The 13,677-nt window shown below is 45.8% G+C and overlaps 3 protein-coding genes across 5 annotated transcripts; 2 read left to right on the top strand and 1 right to left on the bottom strand.

Moving 5' to 3' along the window:
• The first annotated feature begins 1,522 nt into the window (after positions 1–1,522).
• LOC147984993 (uncharacterized) lies at positions 1,523–2,140 on the top strand. The gene has a single exon (XM_087541359.1). The coding sequence runs from the start codon at positions 1,523–1,525 to the stop codon at positions 2,138–2,140; it is 618 nt and encodes a 205-aa protein (XP_087397485.1).
• A 1,471-nt stretch (positions 2,141–3,611) lies between these two features.
• On the top strand, positions 3,612–9,728 carry LOC125537022 (FT-interacting protein 3). 2 transcript variants are annotated; one of them, XM_048700307.2, is made up of 2 exons: positions 3,612–3,855; positions 6,492–9,728. In XM_048700307.2, the coding sequence occupies exon 2, from the start codon at positions 6,518–6,520 to the stop codon at positions 9,587–9,589; it is 3,072 nt and encodes a 1,023-aa protein (XP_048556264.1). In that variant the 5' UTR covers positions 3,612–3,855; positions 6,492–6,517; the 3' UTR covers positions 9,590–9,728. The 2 variants fall into 2 exon arrangements, with proteins under 2 accessions (XP_048556264.1, XP_087399943.1); XM_087543817.1 differs by lacking the exon at positions 3,612–3,855 and adding an exon at positions 4,423–4,590.
• A 1,265-nt stretch (positions 9,729–10,993) lies between these two features.
• Positions 10,994–13,344, bottom strand: LOC125537023 (uncharacterized). Of its 2 annotated transcripts, none has more exons than XR_007295498.2 (6): positions 12,993–13,344; positions 12,830–12,896; positions 12,539–12,587; positions 12,150–12,194; positions 11,904–11,995; positions 10,994–11,365 (listed from the first exon to the last, which is right to left on the bottom strand). XR_007295498.2 is itself a non-coding variant. In XM_048700308.2 (6 exons), exons 1-5 carry the CDS (start codon positions 13,224–13,226, stop codon positions 11,933–11,935), a joined length of 462 nt encoding a protein of 153 aa, XP_048556265.1. In that variant the 5' UTR covers positions 13,227–13,328; the 3' UTR covers positions 10,994–11,365; positions 11,904–11,932. The 2 variants fall into 2 exon arrangements, 1 of the variants encoding a protein (XP_048556265.1); XM_048700308.2 differs by having other exon boundaries at positions 11,904–11,999; positions 12,993–13,328.
• Between the last annotated feature and the right edge of the window lie 333 nt (positions 13,345–13,677).

The following is a 13,677-nucleotide window of genomic DNA, read 5'->3' as shown; positions in this document are numbered from 1 at the left end:
TCCGCTTGTCCCTTTCGTTGAGGTGCGGCGGGTCTCGGGTGAGGTGGTGTCGAGGTCTTGGATGCTGGGCGGCGGCCCTGGTGGTGGTTGCGCGGTGCTCTTGGGCAGAGGCCATGCCTTGGTGCTGCCCGGTCACCATGGTCGTGTGGGCGGCGTGGTTGCCGGGGTGTGGCGTTCGGTGGCGGTGAATGTTTGTCGAGGTGAAAACCTGCTCTATCTTCGGACGGGCCGGCAGTGGCGAAGATCGTTTCCTTCTTGAAGGCATCGTCGCGGCTCTCATTGCCCGTCATGCGGCTCCGGGGGAAATTCTAATCCTTGGATCGGGCGGTGGCGGCGCTCCGGCGTCGTACCCTTTCTGAAGGCGCCGCCTTGGAGCGCATGGTTCGTCATATGTAGCTTCATCTTTTCGGGGCGGTAATGCTAGGAGTGGTGTTGCTGCACTCAGCGCCTATGTATCCTGTCTTGGGTGTGTGTGTTACGGTGGCATAGCGTGTGTTTGTACTGAAAGCTTGTGGTTTGTTGCTTTATATACAAAGCGGGATGAAAGCCTTTTTCAAAATTTTTATTTGATTGTATTGAATGTGCTGGCTGTGTGAATTGTGCTATGCAGAGGTCGGATATTCGCTTAGTGTGATTGTACCACCTCAATATGTTGTACAACTACGACTGGCTCAGAACTAGAAAAAAGATCATCATAACAATCATCGCAAGAGGACCCGGAACAATAAAAAGACTAGAGAGCAACGACCCATGAACGAAAGAAACAAAAATAGGCCAGATTGAGGAGGTAACGTGCACCAAGACGAGGATGTTGGCCCCAACCAACCAACCTGCCCGACTGAGCACACTCACCCAACGTGCATATTCTTAGTTTAAGGGTCGGTCCCCGGTTTATGCATGCTACATGTTACCATGGAATATGGTTAGCAACAACGTTTTTGAGAATACACCAATCCTTGGCATATCAGGAGAAAGGCAAATAAGCCAACAACACCGGCATACAATGCTAGATAGGTATTAGGGCATCTTTAAGGCGGACCCGCAAACCGCTTGCGTCCGTTCAGACCATGATGTTCGGATCACGGAAGTCATCCAATGTGGACATGTATCGATTTACAGAGCGGTCCGGACGTACTTTCTCCCGCAAACTGAGACAAAAAAGGGAGATCTTTTCGAGAGTCCGGACAACAAACGCGTAGGACCCCGACACCCTCGGCCCACCTAAAACCCTTCCCGGACCCGCACCTCCATCCTCCCCATTTCTCCTCTTCCTTTTCTCTCTCTTACCTTCGCCGCAGCTTCACCATCCCGGCCGCCACGCCACACTCTTGTCGGAACTCTACGTCTCCATCACCTCTGGCGCTCTAGCAGGGCTCCACCCCGCTTCTCCTCCGCCGTCGTTCAACCCCTGTCCCCCGACCGCCCCGCCAGGTACCATACTCTACTACTAAATTCACCATGCCCGGCAACTGTTCGATGAATCGCCGGAGCTAAAAATAGTTTTCCCTTCTTCTTTCTAGCAATGGATTCCCAGTTGGAGTACATATACGAGCAGTTTGTTGAGTCGTCTGACGGCTCGTCGGACAAGAAGTACTCCGATGAGACGGCGATGATGCAGGCGGTCCTTGAAGACGTAGAGCATGCGGAGGAGTGTGTTCTTAATTTCAAGGTCTCGATCAAGGGTCATCGAGTGCTCAACTGCAACAGGGCTCGCGACCATTTGACACTGATGGCCGACTACTTTGCCCTTGATGCACTCTTCGCTGACCATTTTCGCCGGCGTAATCGGATGTGCAAGACTGTCTTCGATCGTTTGTACCATGGTGTCCGGTCCTATGATGACTACTTCATTCTGAAGAAGGACGCCGTGGGAATGACTCGGTTCTCTTGTTACCAGAAGTGCACGGCCGCACTCTGGATGCTTGCATATGGCACAACCGCTGATTCATGGGACGAGTACCTACGAATGCCTGAGAGCACATGCGGAGATGCCATGATCAGGTTTGCAACTGTCGTGGTCGAGGTGTTCGGACCTCGGTACCTGAGAGAACCAACTGTGGCAGACATCAAGAGGCTCCTGACAATCTCAGAAGCAAGAGGGTGGTCGGATTTGCTTGGATCTCTTGACTGCATGCATTGAAAATGGAAAAACTACCTGAAGGCTTTACAAGGGAAATATCTGGGTCATGTTAAGATGCCCACCATAATTCTTGAAGCAGTTGCATCACAAGATATTTGGATTTGGCACGCTTTCTTTGGCATGTCCGGCTCCCACAATGACATCAATGTGCTGCAGTAATCATCGTTATTTGCGAGGCTGACTGAAGGAAAAGCTCCTCCTTGCCATTATATTGTCGATGGATATGAGTACAACGTGGGGCTACTATCTGGTTGACGGTACATGTCCTTTATGGGCTACCTTTGTCAGCCCCATCTCTAACCTAGTTGGCCAGAAAAAGGCTCACTTTGCCCAAAGACAAGAAACAGCTAGAAAGGATGTCGAGGGGGCATTTGGAGTTCTGCGGGCCCTTTTTACAGTTGTTCATGGACCTGCTAAACAATGGGATCAGAAGACCTTGTGGGAGGTGATGACATGTTGTCTGATCATGCACAACATGATCGTCGAGGATGAGGGTGACGATGGTGCCGCAACTCTAAAATTTGAGAATCGGGTGATCCTATCCAACTTTCAAACCACTACATTTGAAGAGTTTATTCAAATGCACCAACAACTTCGATATCGACCAACTCACGAGCAACCAAAGAAAGATTTGATTGAGCAATAGTTGGCAGTTAAAGAGGAAAACAATGTTGGGATATAATACTTGAACTTTTTAAAGTTTGAAGTGCCGCTGCATGCGGCTATTTGAATGTTTGTACCCTATGTATATAGTTATTTGATCGTGCGGACTTACAAAAATATGAAAGGTTGTATGTATGCGACTGCAGTTGAATGGCGACTTCCCGCATCCGTGTCTGCGGACTGATTCCCCGACCCACAGATGGATGCAAAAAAAAAAAATTATGAGTTGCGCTTGAAGATGCCCTTAGCCGGCCATTTTGCCAGAGGACTACTCCTCACTGAAACCTACTAACAATTGCGACGGAGCGCCCATGATCGTAAAGCGTTCACCACGAAATAGGCCATGGTTAGCAATAACTCTCTATCAATCTCGTAAAGATTTTCATGTGACAATTCAATACCGCAATGACAAACGAACCTCGATTTAATAAACGTTGAAAAATTGGAGTAGATCATGGCCAGAGTGGTGCCAAATAAATATGTTGAGATGGTAGTTTCCTTATATATAAGTTATGTTGCACACGCTGGAAACAAACGTGCAACACACTGTGCCATGTTTTTTTTTTTGCGAAGAACACACTGTGCCATGTTGCCACATGCATTTTTTGTAATAACAACAAAATGATCCTACGAGACGCACGCACCATATATTTTCTTTCTCGGCGGGTATTAAACCATGTCTTGTCCTTTCCTGCACAAAAATAAAAATAAAAACTATGCGTTGGCCTTTTGCTATCAATCTGTCTTTGACGGTTCACACGCTCCGTTTCCTCCCGTTCCACCCCAATTAAAACATGACATCCGCTAATCCAACACGGCAACTGCACCCAACAACCACGCTACCCAGCAGCAGCAGGCCACAAGTAGCACAGCCAAACAATGTGTTTCTCGCACCCAACAACTTGACCCCCTCTTCCTCCCTCTCCCTCTCCCTCTCTGTGCGTGTTGACAAGTTGTCCGCTGTCCTCGCAGTGGATAGTCCGGCCGCTCCTCTCTTCTTCTTCTTCGAATCAAGGTCGAGCTGCATGCTGCCTGCCTGAACAACATCAAAGGTCACTACTTGCTCCGTCTCTATATAATTTGCAAAGCTTTTGTCTCTCTCAGTTTCCCGTGGTGTCTTTGGCCATGATGGATGGATGATAGATAGTTCAAGCTTAGTCTGCTCCCTTCTCTTCTTCGCTAGTTCTTTATTGGATTTGCTCAAGTTTGACTGCTCATGAGTTTTGGTCGCCATGTCTGGATCCAAAACTTGAGAGTCCCATTTCTACTGTTATTATTGTGTGAGGCATGGTTGTTTAGGGATGAGAAACCATCTGGGTTGCGGATTCACCATCACAACTGGTTTGCGCCCTATTTGTTACTAGTATAGTCCTATAGATAGATAGAAGCTTGTCCCTAATGTTCTTGTGAAAATCACACACTATAAACAGGCTATCGTGGGGAAACTAAACAAATTATACGTAAGTGCAAAAGGAGTCCAAGTTCTTCTTGTTCCAATTTGCGGCCCTTGAAAAAGCTACATATGATTTTTGTTTTTCTCAATCTAGATCTACTCCCTCGTCTGGCATGCTGCTTGTAGTAGTAGTACGGTTTAGCAATTAATGATCTGTTTAATGAAGTTGCCGAATTCTCCGGTGATACCAATGGATTTGGTGGTATTTATTGCCTGATTCTGATATCCGTTGGACTCAACATCATGGACAACTTCCCCAAGCTCTCAGTGGCCATATCTCATAGCCAAGCCCCATCACGTGCCTACCTTTTGGTCCATGATGTACCCACATCCCGTAAGTGTTCAATTGAATAATTCAGATGCTACTTTTCTAACGTGTGACTTGTGCTGCTTCATTTTTGCCTTGGTGCCATCACCTATTCTTGCTGAGTTTGCGTCTTCCAAGCAAACAAACCTTGTGCCTTTTTTTATATAAAAAAATATTGCATCTGTTAGGTTCTAAAACTCGATAACCCGCATAGGCATACTAGTCACCTTTTTTTTCTCGAAACGAAGGGAACACCCTCGGCCTCTGCAACGAGTGATGCACAAAGAGTCATAGGCATAGTAGTCACTATAGGACCTAACCCGTTCCATGTCTGCATACCCCTTTTCTTTTGGTGCTGTTGATTTGCAATCCTGTGTGGTTGCAGTGGACGTCTCAATCAGAAAGGAAGCGGCCGATGGCCTCTCGCTATCCCCGCACACATGTCTGGTCTACCACCAATTGCTACTCATGGCCACACCTTGCTTGTATCACCACATTATTCTTATCCATGCAATTGTCTGGATTTTTTGAATTTAAAAATCTGTGATTAGGTCTACCTCCTCACATGTCATCACCATTTTGCATTGCCTGGGAAAGGAACACTTGATGGGTAAATGATTGCCCCAGTTACAAGCTCCAAAGACTTGAAGCACAATACAATGCACCAATCACACACAATAGAGGCAGGAATCGGAAGCTATGTACCAAATGGGATCTGCAGAAATCAAAAACACTTTCCTTGTTTATACTTTGTGTTGTTGTCAACACTTTCTAGTAAACTTTTAGTGCCCGATATGCTTGTCACGTCCAGCATATTCATGATACCAATCTTTGGTTCCCTGGGACAGTGTTCATGGGCATCACCACGAATATTTCCTTTTCACCTTTCAGTGTGATATCTTCAAACAGACCACAAATTCCTGCTAGTACCAATATTTGATTTGATTCGATTCGATTCCTCGGGACCAAGTATTTTTGGCGAGACCAGTTATTGCAACTTTTAGTACTAAATACTCTACCTGATACTCCTATATGATTCCGTGGATTCCTACCAGTAGCAAAGTTGATTCCTTGGTAGATGGGCCAAAGTCAAACTTGTCGGCATAGACAAGAAAGAATATTTCTCCAAGAGAAAATTGCTTCTATACCATCGACAACATCGGCAATGACTCATTTGCCATCCAACAAAGCTCCATTGCTTATATACCAAACATAAACAAATTCTATTGCTTATTTGCCATTGCCATTGCCATTAGTCTGCCGTTAGATAGTCTCCGTTTTCCTGTCAACTTTCTCACAAATTCCAATTTTACCCTCACTTTAGACAAAAAAAAAGAAAGAAAAATTCAACTCATGCACGCACCCGACCCTCCCCATCTTCATGATTCCAGGCACACGCCCGACCTTCCCAATCCGCAGACACGCACGTGTAGCACCGGCCTCCAGCGAGCCGATGGCGGAACCCCCGCCAGCACCACCACAACCCCAACCGCCAGTGGCGGAGACAGGGGGACCAGCAGGGGCCCTCCCCCCCCCCCCCCCCCCCCCTAAGTTGACTGATTTGTAGCTAGTTAGTACATAAGCAGTGTATTATTTAGATAAAAATACATGTATTTGTATTGTTTGGCCCCTGTTATCCAAAGTTTGAGTCATTTGGCCCCCCTAATTCTTAATTCCTGGCTCCGCCACTGCCAACCGCCGCTCCCCCACAGCAAGCAAAATGGCCAGTCGAAGCAAAAGAAAGTTGAAACTGTGAAATTCTCCAAAATTGCCAACTAACTACTTCCAGCTTGCACAACTTTCTTCCTTAATGCCATGTGCATTTTCTCCCTTGCTGCAACCTACAACAGTGGTCCAACTGGCAGTTACAATCTGCTCAAGTTTTGCACTGACATATTTCTAAATACATATGCTGCTTCTTGTTTCAGAATATCAGTGGTGGCGCGCCATCACGATGAACAATCTAAAGCTTGGCGTTGAGGTTGTCAGTGCTCATGACCTCCTCCCTAAGGAGCAGGGCACAGCCAATGCCTTTGTAGAGGTTGAATTTGATGGCCAGAAGTTCCGCACGGCCATCAAAGACAGCGACATCAACCCTGTCTGGAACGAGCAGTTCTTCTTCAACATATCAGATCCATCTCACCTCCAAGAGAAAGAGCTCGAGGCGTATGTGTACCATGCAAATCGCGCCAGCAACAACAAGACTTGCCTCGGCAAGGTTCGCATCTCCGGCACATCCTTTGTCAGCCAAGCTGATGCTGCGCCCCTGCATTATCCCCTGGAGAAGCGCACCATCTTATCACGTGCACGTGGTGAGCTTGGCCTCAGAGTTTTCCTTACAGATGATCCGTCTGTGAGGGTGTCTGCTCCAGGTCAGGATTTTGATTTCGCAAGCACGCCCACCACTGCCCAAGAGCAGGCTGTCGCCAATGCTATCCCAAATCCTTTCCAAGACACCAGGATAAATCAAGTCAGACAATTCCAACACTTGCCACGGGAACAGCAGCAGCGTCCACCACCCCTGGCCGGACAGCAATACTACGCACAAGGTCAGGGTTCATATGGAGAGCAGCAACAGAGAAGCTACTCTGCTGCAGGGATGAAAACTGAAGCCCCTCAGGTAGCAAGGATGTATTCCGCAGGTCCACAGCAGCCTGTAGACTTTCAGCTCAAGGAGACAAGCCCAACACTTGGTGGTGGGCGTATTATTCACGGCCGGGTGATGCCTGGTGAGAAGGCTGGGGCATATGACCTTGTCGAGAAGATGCAAATCCTCTTTGTGCGTGTCGTCAAGGCCCGTGAACTGCCCCACATGGACCTCACTGGGAGTCTTGACCCTTATGTTGAGGTGCACCTTGGCAACTACAAAATGAAAACAAAGTTCTTTGAGAAGAACCAGAGGCCTGAGTGGGATGAGGTGTTTGCCTTCCCTAAAGAAGTAGTGCAGTCATCGACACTTGAAGTTGTTGTCAAGGACAAGGACATCCTTCGGGATGACTATGTCGGTCGGGTGATGCTTGACCTGAATGAGGTACCTGTAAGGGTCCCTCCTGACAGCCCCTTGGCGCCAGAGTGGTATCGCCTTATGGGCAAGGATGGGATGAGGGACAGAGGGGAGTTGATGCTTGCAGTCTGGTACGGAACCCAAGCAGATGAATGCTTCCCAAGTGCCATTCATGCAGGAACAACACCAATAGATTCCCATCTTCACAACTATATCCGTGGAAAGGTCTACCCTACACCGAGAATGTGGTACGTCAGGGTCAATGTAATTGAGGCACAGGATATATTCACAATGGAACACCACCACATACCTGATATGTTTGTAAAGGTGAGGCTGGGTCACCAACTGCTGAAGACAAGGCAAGTTCGCTCACCAACCAAGAACTTCATGTGGAATGAAGAAATGATGTTTGTCGCAGCAGAGCCTTTTGAGGATGACTTGATCATACAAATAGAAAATCGTGTTGCACAGAACAAAGATGAGGTGATTGGTGAAACTATGATACCTCTCGCAAGGATTCAAAAGAGGGCTGACCACAAGGCAGTAGTACGTCCACTGTGGTTCGATCTCAGAAGGCCAGGACTGATTGATGTGAACCAGCTAAAGGAAGACAAATTCTACGCAAAGGTGAACCTTCGTATTTGCCTTGAAGGTGGTTATCATGTGCTTGATGAGTCAACACAGTATTGTAGCGATCTCCGGCCAACAATGAAGCAGTTGTGGAAGCCACCAATTGGGTTGCTTGAAGTTGGGATTCTAAGTGCAAATGGCCTCAACCCAACAAAGACCAGGCAAGAAAGGGGGTCATGTGATCCATATTGTGTTGCCAAGTATGGTCATAAATGGGTGCGGACACGCACAATTGTTGACAACTTGAACCCTCGGTTCAATGAGCAGTATACATGGGATGTCTTTGACCATGGAACAGTACTCACCATTGGTCTGTTTGACAACTGCCACATAGGGGGAGACAACAACAACAATCACAGCCACAGCCACAACCAGAGTCATAGCCACAGCAGCAGTTCCCCCAGTCATATGGATAAACCCATTGGGAAAGTCCGAATCAGGATCTCAACCCTTGAGACTAGGCGGGTGTACACGCACACATATCCGCTGCTTGTCCTCCACCCATCAGGTGTTAAAAAGATGGGTGAAATCCACCTTGCTATCAGGTTCTCAGTCACATCCCTGCTCAATGTGTTCCTTACATACTCACGTCCTCTCTTGCCCAAGATGCACTACGCCCAGCCACTGTCAATAGTCCAGCAGGAAATGCTACGCCACCAGGCTGTGCAGCTTGTTGCACAGCGCCTGGGGCGCATGGAACCACCAGTTCGCAGGGAAGTTGTTGAGTTCATGTCAGACGCACGCTCTCACCTGTGGAGTATGCGACGAAGCAAAGCAAACTTCTTCCGTCTGATGCAAGTCTTCTCTGGATTCATTGCTGCAGGGAAGTGGTTTGGTGACGTTTGCCAGTGGAAAAACCCAGTCACCACAGTCTTGGTCCATGTACTCTTCATCATGCTCGTCTTCTATCCAGACCTTATCCTTCCGACGATCTTCCTCTACATGTTCTTAATTGGGTTGTGGAATTATCGGTTCCGGCCACGTGTCCCACCACATATGAACACAAGGATATCTTATGCGGATGTTGCTCATCCAGACGAGCTTGATGAGGAATTTGACACGTTCCCAACCTCGAAGAGCGCTGACCTGATTAGGATGAGGTATGACAGGCTACGACACGTTGCAGGCAGGATACAGACAGTTGTTGGCGACATCGCAACTCAGGGTGAGAGATTGCAGTCACTGCTGAGCTGGAGGGACCCAAGAGCAACAGCTATGTTCTTATTATTTTGCCTGTTCACTGCTATTATACTGTATATTACACCATTTCAAGTGATTGCGCTCTGCCTTGGGTTCTTCTGGATGAGGCACCCACGGTTTCGCCACAAGGTGCCCGCAGCGCCAGTGAACTTCTTCAGGAGGCTACCTGCAAAGACAGACTCATTGCTGTAAAGGTCCTTGGACATGAGCTACCAATGTTATGTCACAGTTCTTTGTATCTATTTACTATGTAATACTGTTGTACAATAGCATTGGGTAATAATATCTATTGTTGTACCATGTGAGAGAGCAAAATAAGTCGAGTTGATAATTTTGTGGTTAAAAGTTAGGAGATTAAGACTTTAAAGGTATACCGTACAAATTGTTTATAATATGTTTGTAACTTTGGATCCATAAGAGTTTGTACAACCAAGTCAAGCTTGTTGCCCTCAAGCCAGTTCCACTGTGATAGTTCTAAGAGCATTACACTGCAATCATGAAACTGAAGCTTTTGAGATTCTCTGCATGGGAACATTCTTCTATGTTAAGTTCAATTAATTTTCCCTCCAGAAAAGAAAGTTAAATGAATTTACCACATCTGCTCACATACAATGTTTTATTGTGAACATGAGCATCAGAACTTTACCGTGTCTGAAAAATGTAACTCGTCTTGCATGTTGCAGCACAACTAGAGGCAGTTAACTGATAATTAATTCTTTGCACTCATTTTGGATAAGCAGCTTCACTCTCCTGGGATCTGAACAACACAGCGGACACTGACATCAACCATCAATTGTGAAGAAATGGAAACTCGTTCTCATTATTAACATTTGTGAACACTTCAAGATTTATTCTGTGGAAAAACAAGGACAGATTAAAAATAGTGGCAATCCTTTAAAATAGTTTGGAACAAACAGCAAATCAACAACCATCTGGACCAATGGGGGCCCTATGCCCTTATACCATAAAGGACAATTGTACGTCCAGCGTACCCTTTCAAGTAAGGACATTAAAACTTTGAACATAGCAGTACAAAGATAAGCATAAAGCGGCATAGGTAATGGAAACATCTGAAAACAATAAGTTTATCTTCAACACAAGTTGCATAGATCCACTGTGCAGGTGTGAAAAAAGTCATGAACTATCTCCAGCTTCACTTCATAACACACCTAGACCTTCAATTATTGATATCATTCACTTAAATATGAGAATGGTTAAAATTGTTGGCAAAAATAAACATTCAGAACTGATTGTCATAGATAAGTTTATACAATCACAAGTGAGCACACTGAAATAAATCCAAGAGTAAGCAACATAAGTAAGATAAGCTAATGTTATAAAAATAAAGTATATTTATTGATCTTTCTTCCTCTTACAGAGAAAAACAACATTTGTGTCCATAGGTTGAATGACCCACTCTACAAACACAACCCGAGACACAGATATGCAAGCAGATAAGGGCATCTCCAACAGCTGTAAGATAGGTGTTGGTAAATTTGCCACCTAGGACATATTGATGATGTGGCATGTAATAAATGTGGAGAGAGAGTAAAGTTGTATGTAGAATAACCAACAATCTTTGCACAAGCTCCAATATGAAATAGAGAGCAATCACATTTATTTTCTCATCATCTATTGGATACCTTAGATACAACCCATTGGAGTAGTTGTATGATAGCTTGTTGGTTGATGACATGGACATTTTACCAACAAGACTAACATACAATCTATTGAATATGCCCTAAAGGATGGAAGAGTTGCAAATAGTTATTTCTCAACAAATACATATCATTGATCCCAAATACACATAAGGAAGAACAATAAAGTCGAAGAGTTGGGAGAATTTTGTCATGTCGTGGAAGAGGAAAACTTCTCCGTTGCTTGTACACGCCACTTCAGATTTACAGTAGTCGGTTGCCTCTTCAAATGTGACAGCTACTTGGTGAATATAAATTTCATCAGAAGTTCCTGCAGCAATTAATTTGCAACCATAAGTACTGCACGCCATAGAGACGTTTCTTGATGATGTGAAAAGTAAATATTCAAGGCATCCTAAATAAAGGCATTAGGCATATGCCAAGTCAAGCTCATGAGGTCATATAAGAACCATCTGTTAACTACATTAAATGTTCACATATTTTCTATAAACTTGGTTAAAGTTCATAAGAGTATGACTTCGAAAAAATTCTTATATGCAGTATAATTTGCTAAGGAGGCCGTTCTAGAGTATTAAGAACGTTCAGTATTTTCCAAATAAGTTAATGGTGGCAAGAAGGTATCATCATGCATATGTGCAGTGACTCCATGCGTTCTAGATACTAAATCACACAATATCTTGGAAAAATAATAATCCGTAATAGAATAATGAGAAGTTATCATTTTGCTCAAAAATATTGTTGTTTCTTTTTTGGAAATATGCACTGAAGCACTTCGTCTTGCATATATGTACATGTTAGACAAAAAACTAAAAGCAAGTGAGCCAAAAACGTATGTAAGTGGTAGTTACCTTGTAGAAGCTATTGATAGATGCATGAACTACGGGAGGTGGAGCAGCCGATCAACAGCCAAATCTAGTGAATCAACGATCTTCCGCATAATCTTTCTTCCAGGAATTAAGATACAACATAGTTCCAAGAGGAGCAATGCAAAGATGTTATGAAACTAAATAATTTAATCATATTAAAATGACCTTTCACCAGTTGTACAACACGGAGGCAGAACTATATATTATCAGCAACTAACAAAAGGATACAGCTGCATACTTAGGCTTTCCAAGCCTCGCATTTCCTCATTTAACCTGCAACATACATCATATTATGTTCCAGAAAGCAGTTGCAAGAGACACAAAATAAACTGAAACAATACAAATGCATAGAAACAGCACACGATTTTGGAAAGAACAAAATACATCCGTTGTTTAAGAAGCTTTTACTGCTCTACGGAACTGCAACATTTTGATGTGATGAAAGGAATTCCTGAAAGCAAACTTGATTTTGAGCCAATATCAGTAGTATAAGTACATGATTTATCCCGAATTTGTAATTCAGGGGGGAAATATCTCTCTCAAATTTAGTTATGAAACACATAGCTAGCAGTAGCACGGTGGAGCGGAAGACAAAGAAACTAGTTCAAAGTAATCACCTCAGGCATGAATGGATGTACTTATTGCCTCTGGAAGACGCTTCAAGTGCTGCAAGAACACAGTAATAATATAAAACTCGCAATATGGTTGACTAATCTGTGTGTGGTGTTTGTGCTCTACTATTACAACAGACTAACAATTGTCAATTAACAAAAAAAAATGCAAATGCTATAGTCCCAGTTACATAAGTATACAAAAAGGGTGCGACCCTTGAACGCACAATTTCAGATATTCAGATGCAGAGGAGGACACATACTCCAGGAGCTTAGTAGATGTGGAAACATCCTCACCTGACTCCTGGAGGCGGCCTACAACTTCGCCCAAGCACTCCATGTTATCGGCTGACGTCGAGGTAACCTTGTCGTGTGTCAAAGCAGCCGAATTAGACTGTAATAATTACTGTAATAGAAGAAGGGAACTTGGAAATTTCGCGGCTGTGGTTAGTACGAGTACGTTGGACAGTGTGATGCGGAGGGAGGCGAATAGGGAGGCGTAGCTCTCGGCGATGGCGGCGGCGTCTCGCTCCACTGCCTCCATCGCCGCCGCCACCTCCCTTGCCCCGGGAGACGTCACCGTGGTCGAGGGGGCAGCCGCGCCGGTGGAGGAGAAGCGCGCTGGCGAGGGATCCTCTTGTGAGGCTTCCTCTGGCGCCCGGGGGTTGAGCGAGGAGGCGGCGTCGGCTTCCATCTGGTTGCCCGATCGGGAATTTTCGGTCGAGTGGAACAGGAACGACGTAACAGGGACGAGAAGGTAAGACGGCAGCAGGAATGCAGACGGTGAGGGCGGGCGTGTTTTCCCGAGCGCACACCCGCGGGAGCCGTCGGATCCAGATCGGGGTGTCACGTGTCGTACGGTCGGAAACCCCACCCACCTGGTCACCTCTTATCTGTCACCCTCCCGATGCGGCAGTCTTCTTCTAGCTCTTCTTTCCCCGATGCGCCGCCAGGCCCCATCTCCAATGCACCGCAACCGTCCCCGTCTCCCCCTCCCAGCTACCGCCTACCGCCCACCATCTCCCTCCTCTCCTTCCTAGCCTGTGGGCTTCCAGATCAAGCAGGCGATGCGGCGGCGCTACAAGATCCATGAGGCACCACCTCGGGCTCGTCGTTGCGGCTTACATCCACGTACTCTAATTCAG

Source organism: Triticum urartu, chromosome 2A, assembly GCF_056163025.1.
Source record: "Triticum urartu cultivar PI428250 chromosome 2A, HENAU_Tu73, whole genome shotgun sequence".
Classification (NCBI taxonomy): domain Eukaryota; kingdom Viridiplantae; phylum Streptophyta; class Magnoliopsida; order Poales; family Poaceae; genus Triticum; species Triticum urartu.
Note: the sequence above shows the minus strand (reverse complement) of the source record. Positions and strands in the feature narration are given on the sequence as shown.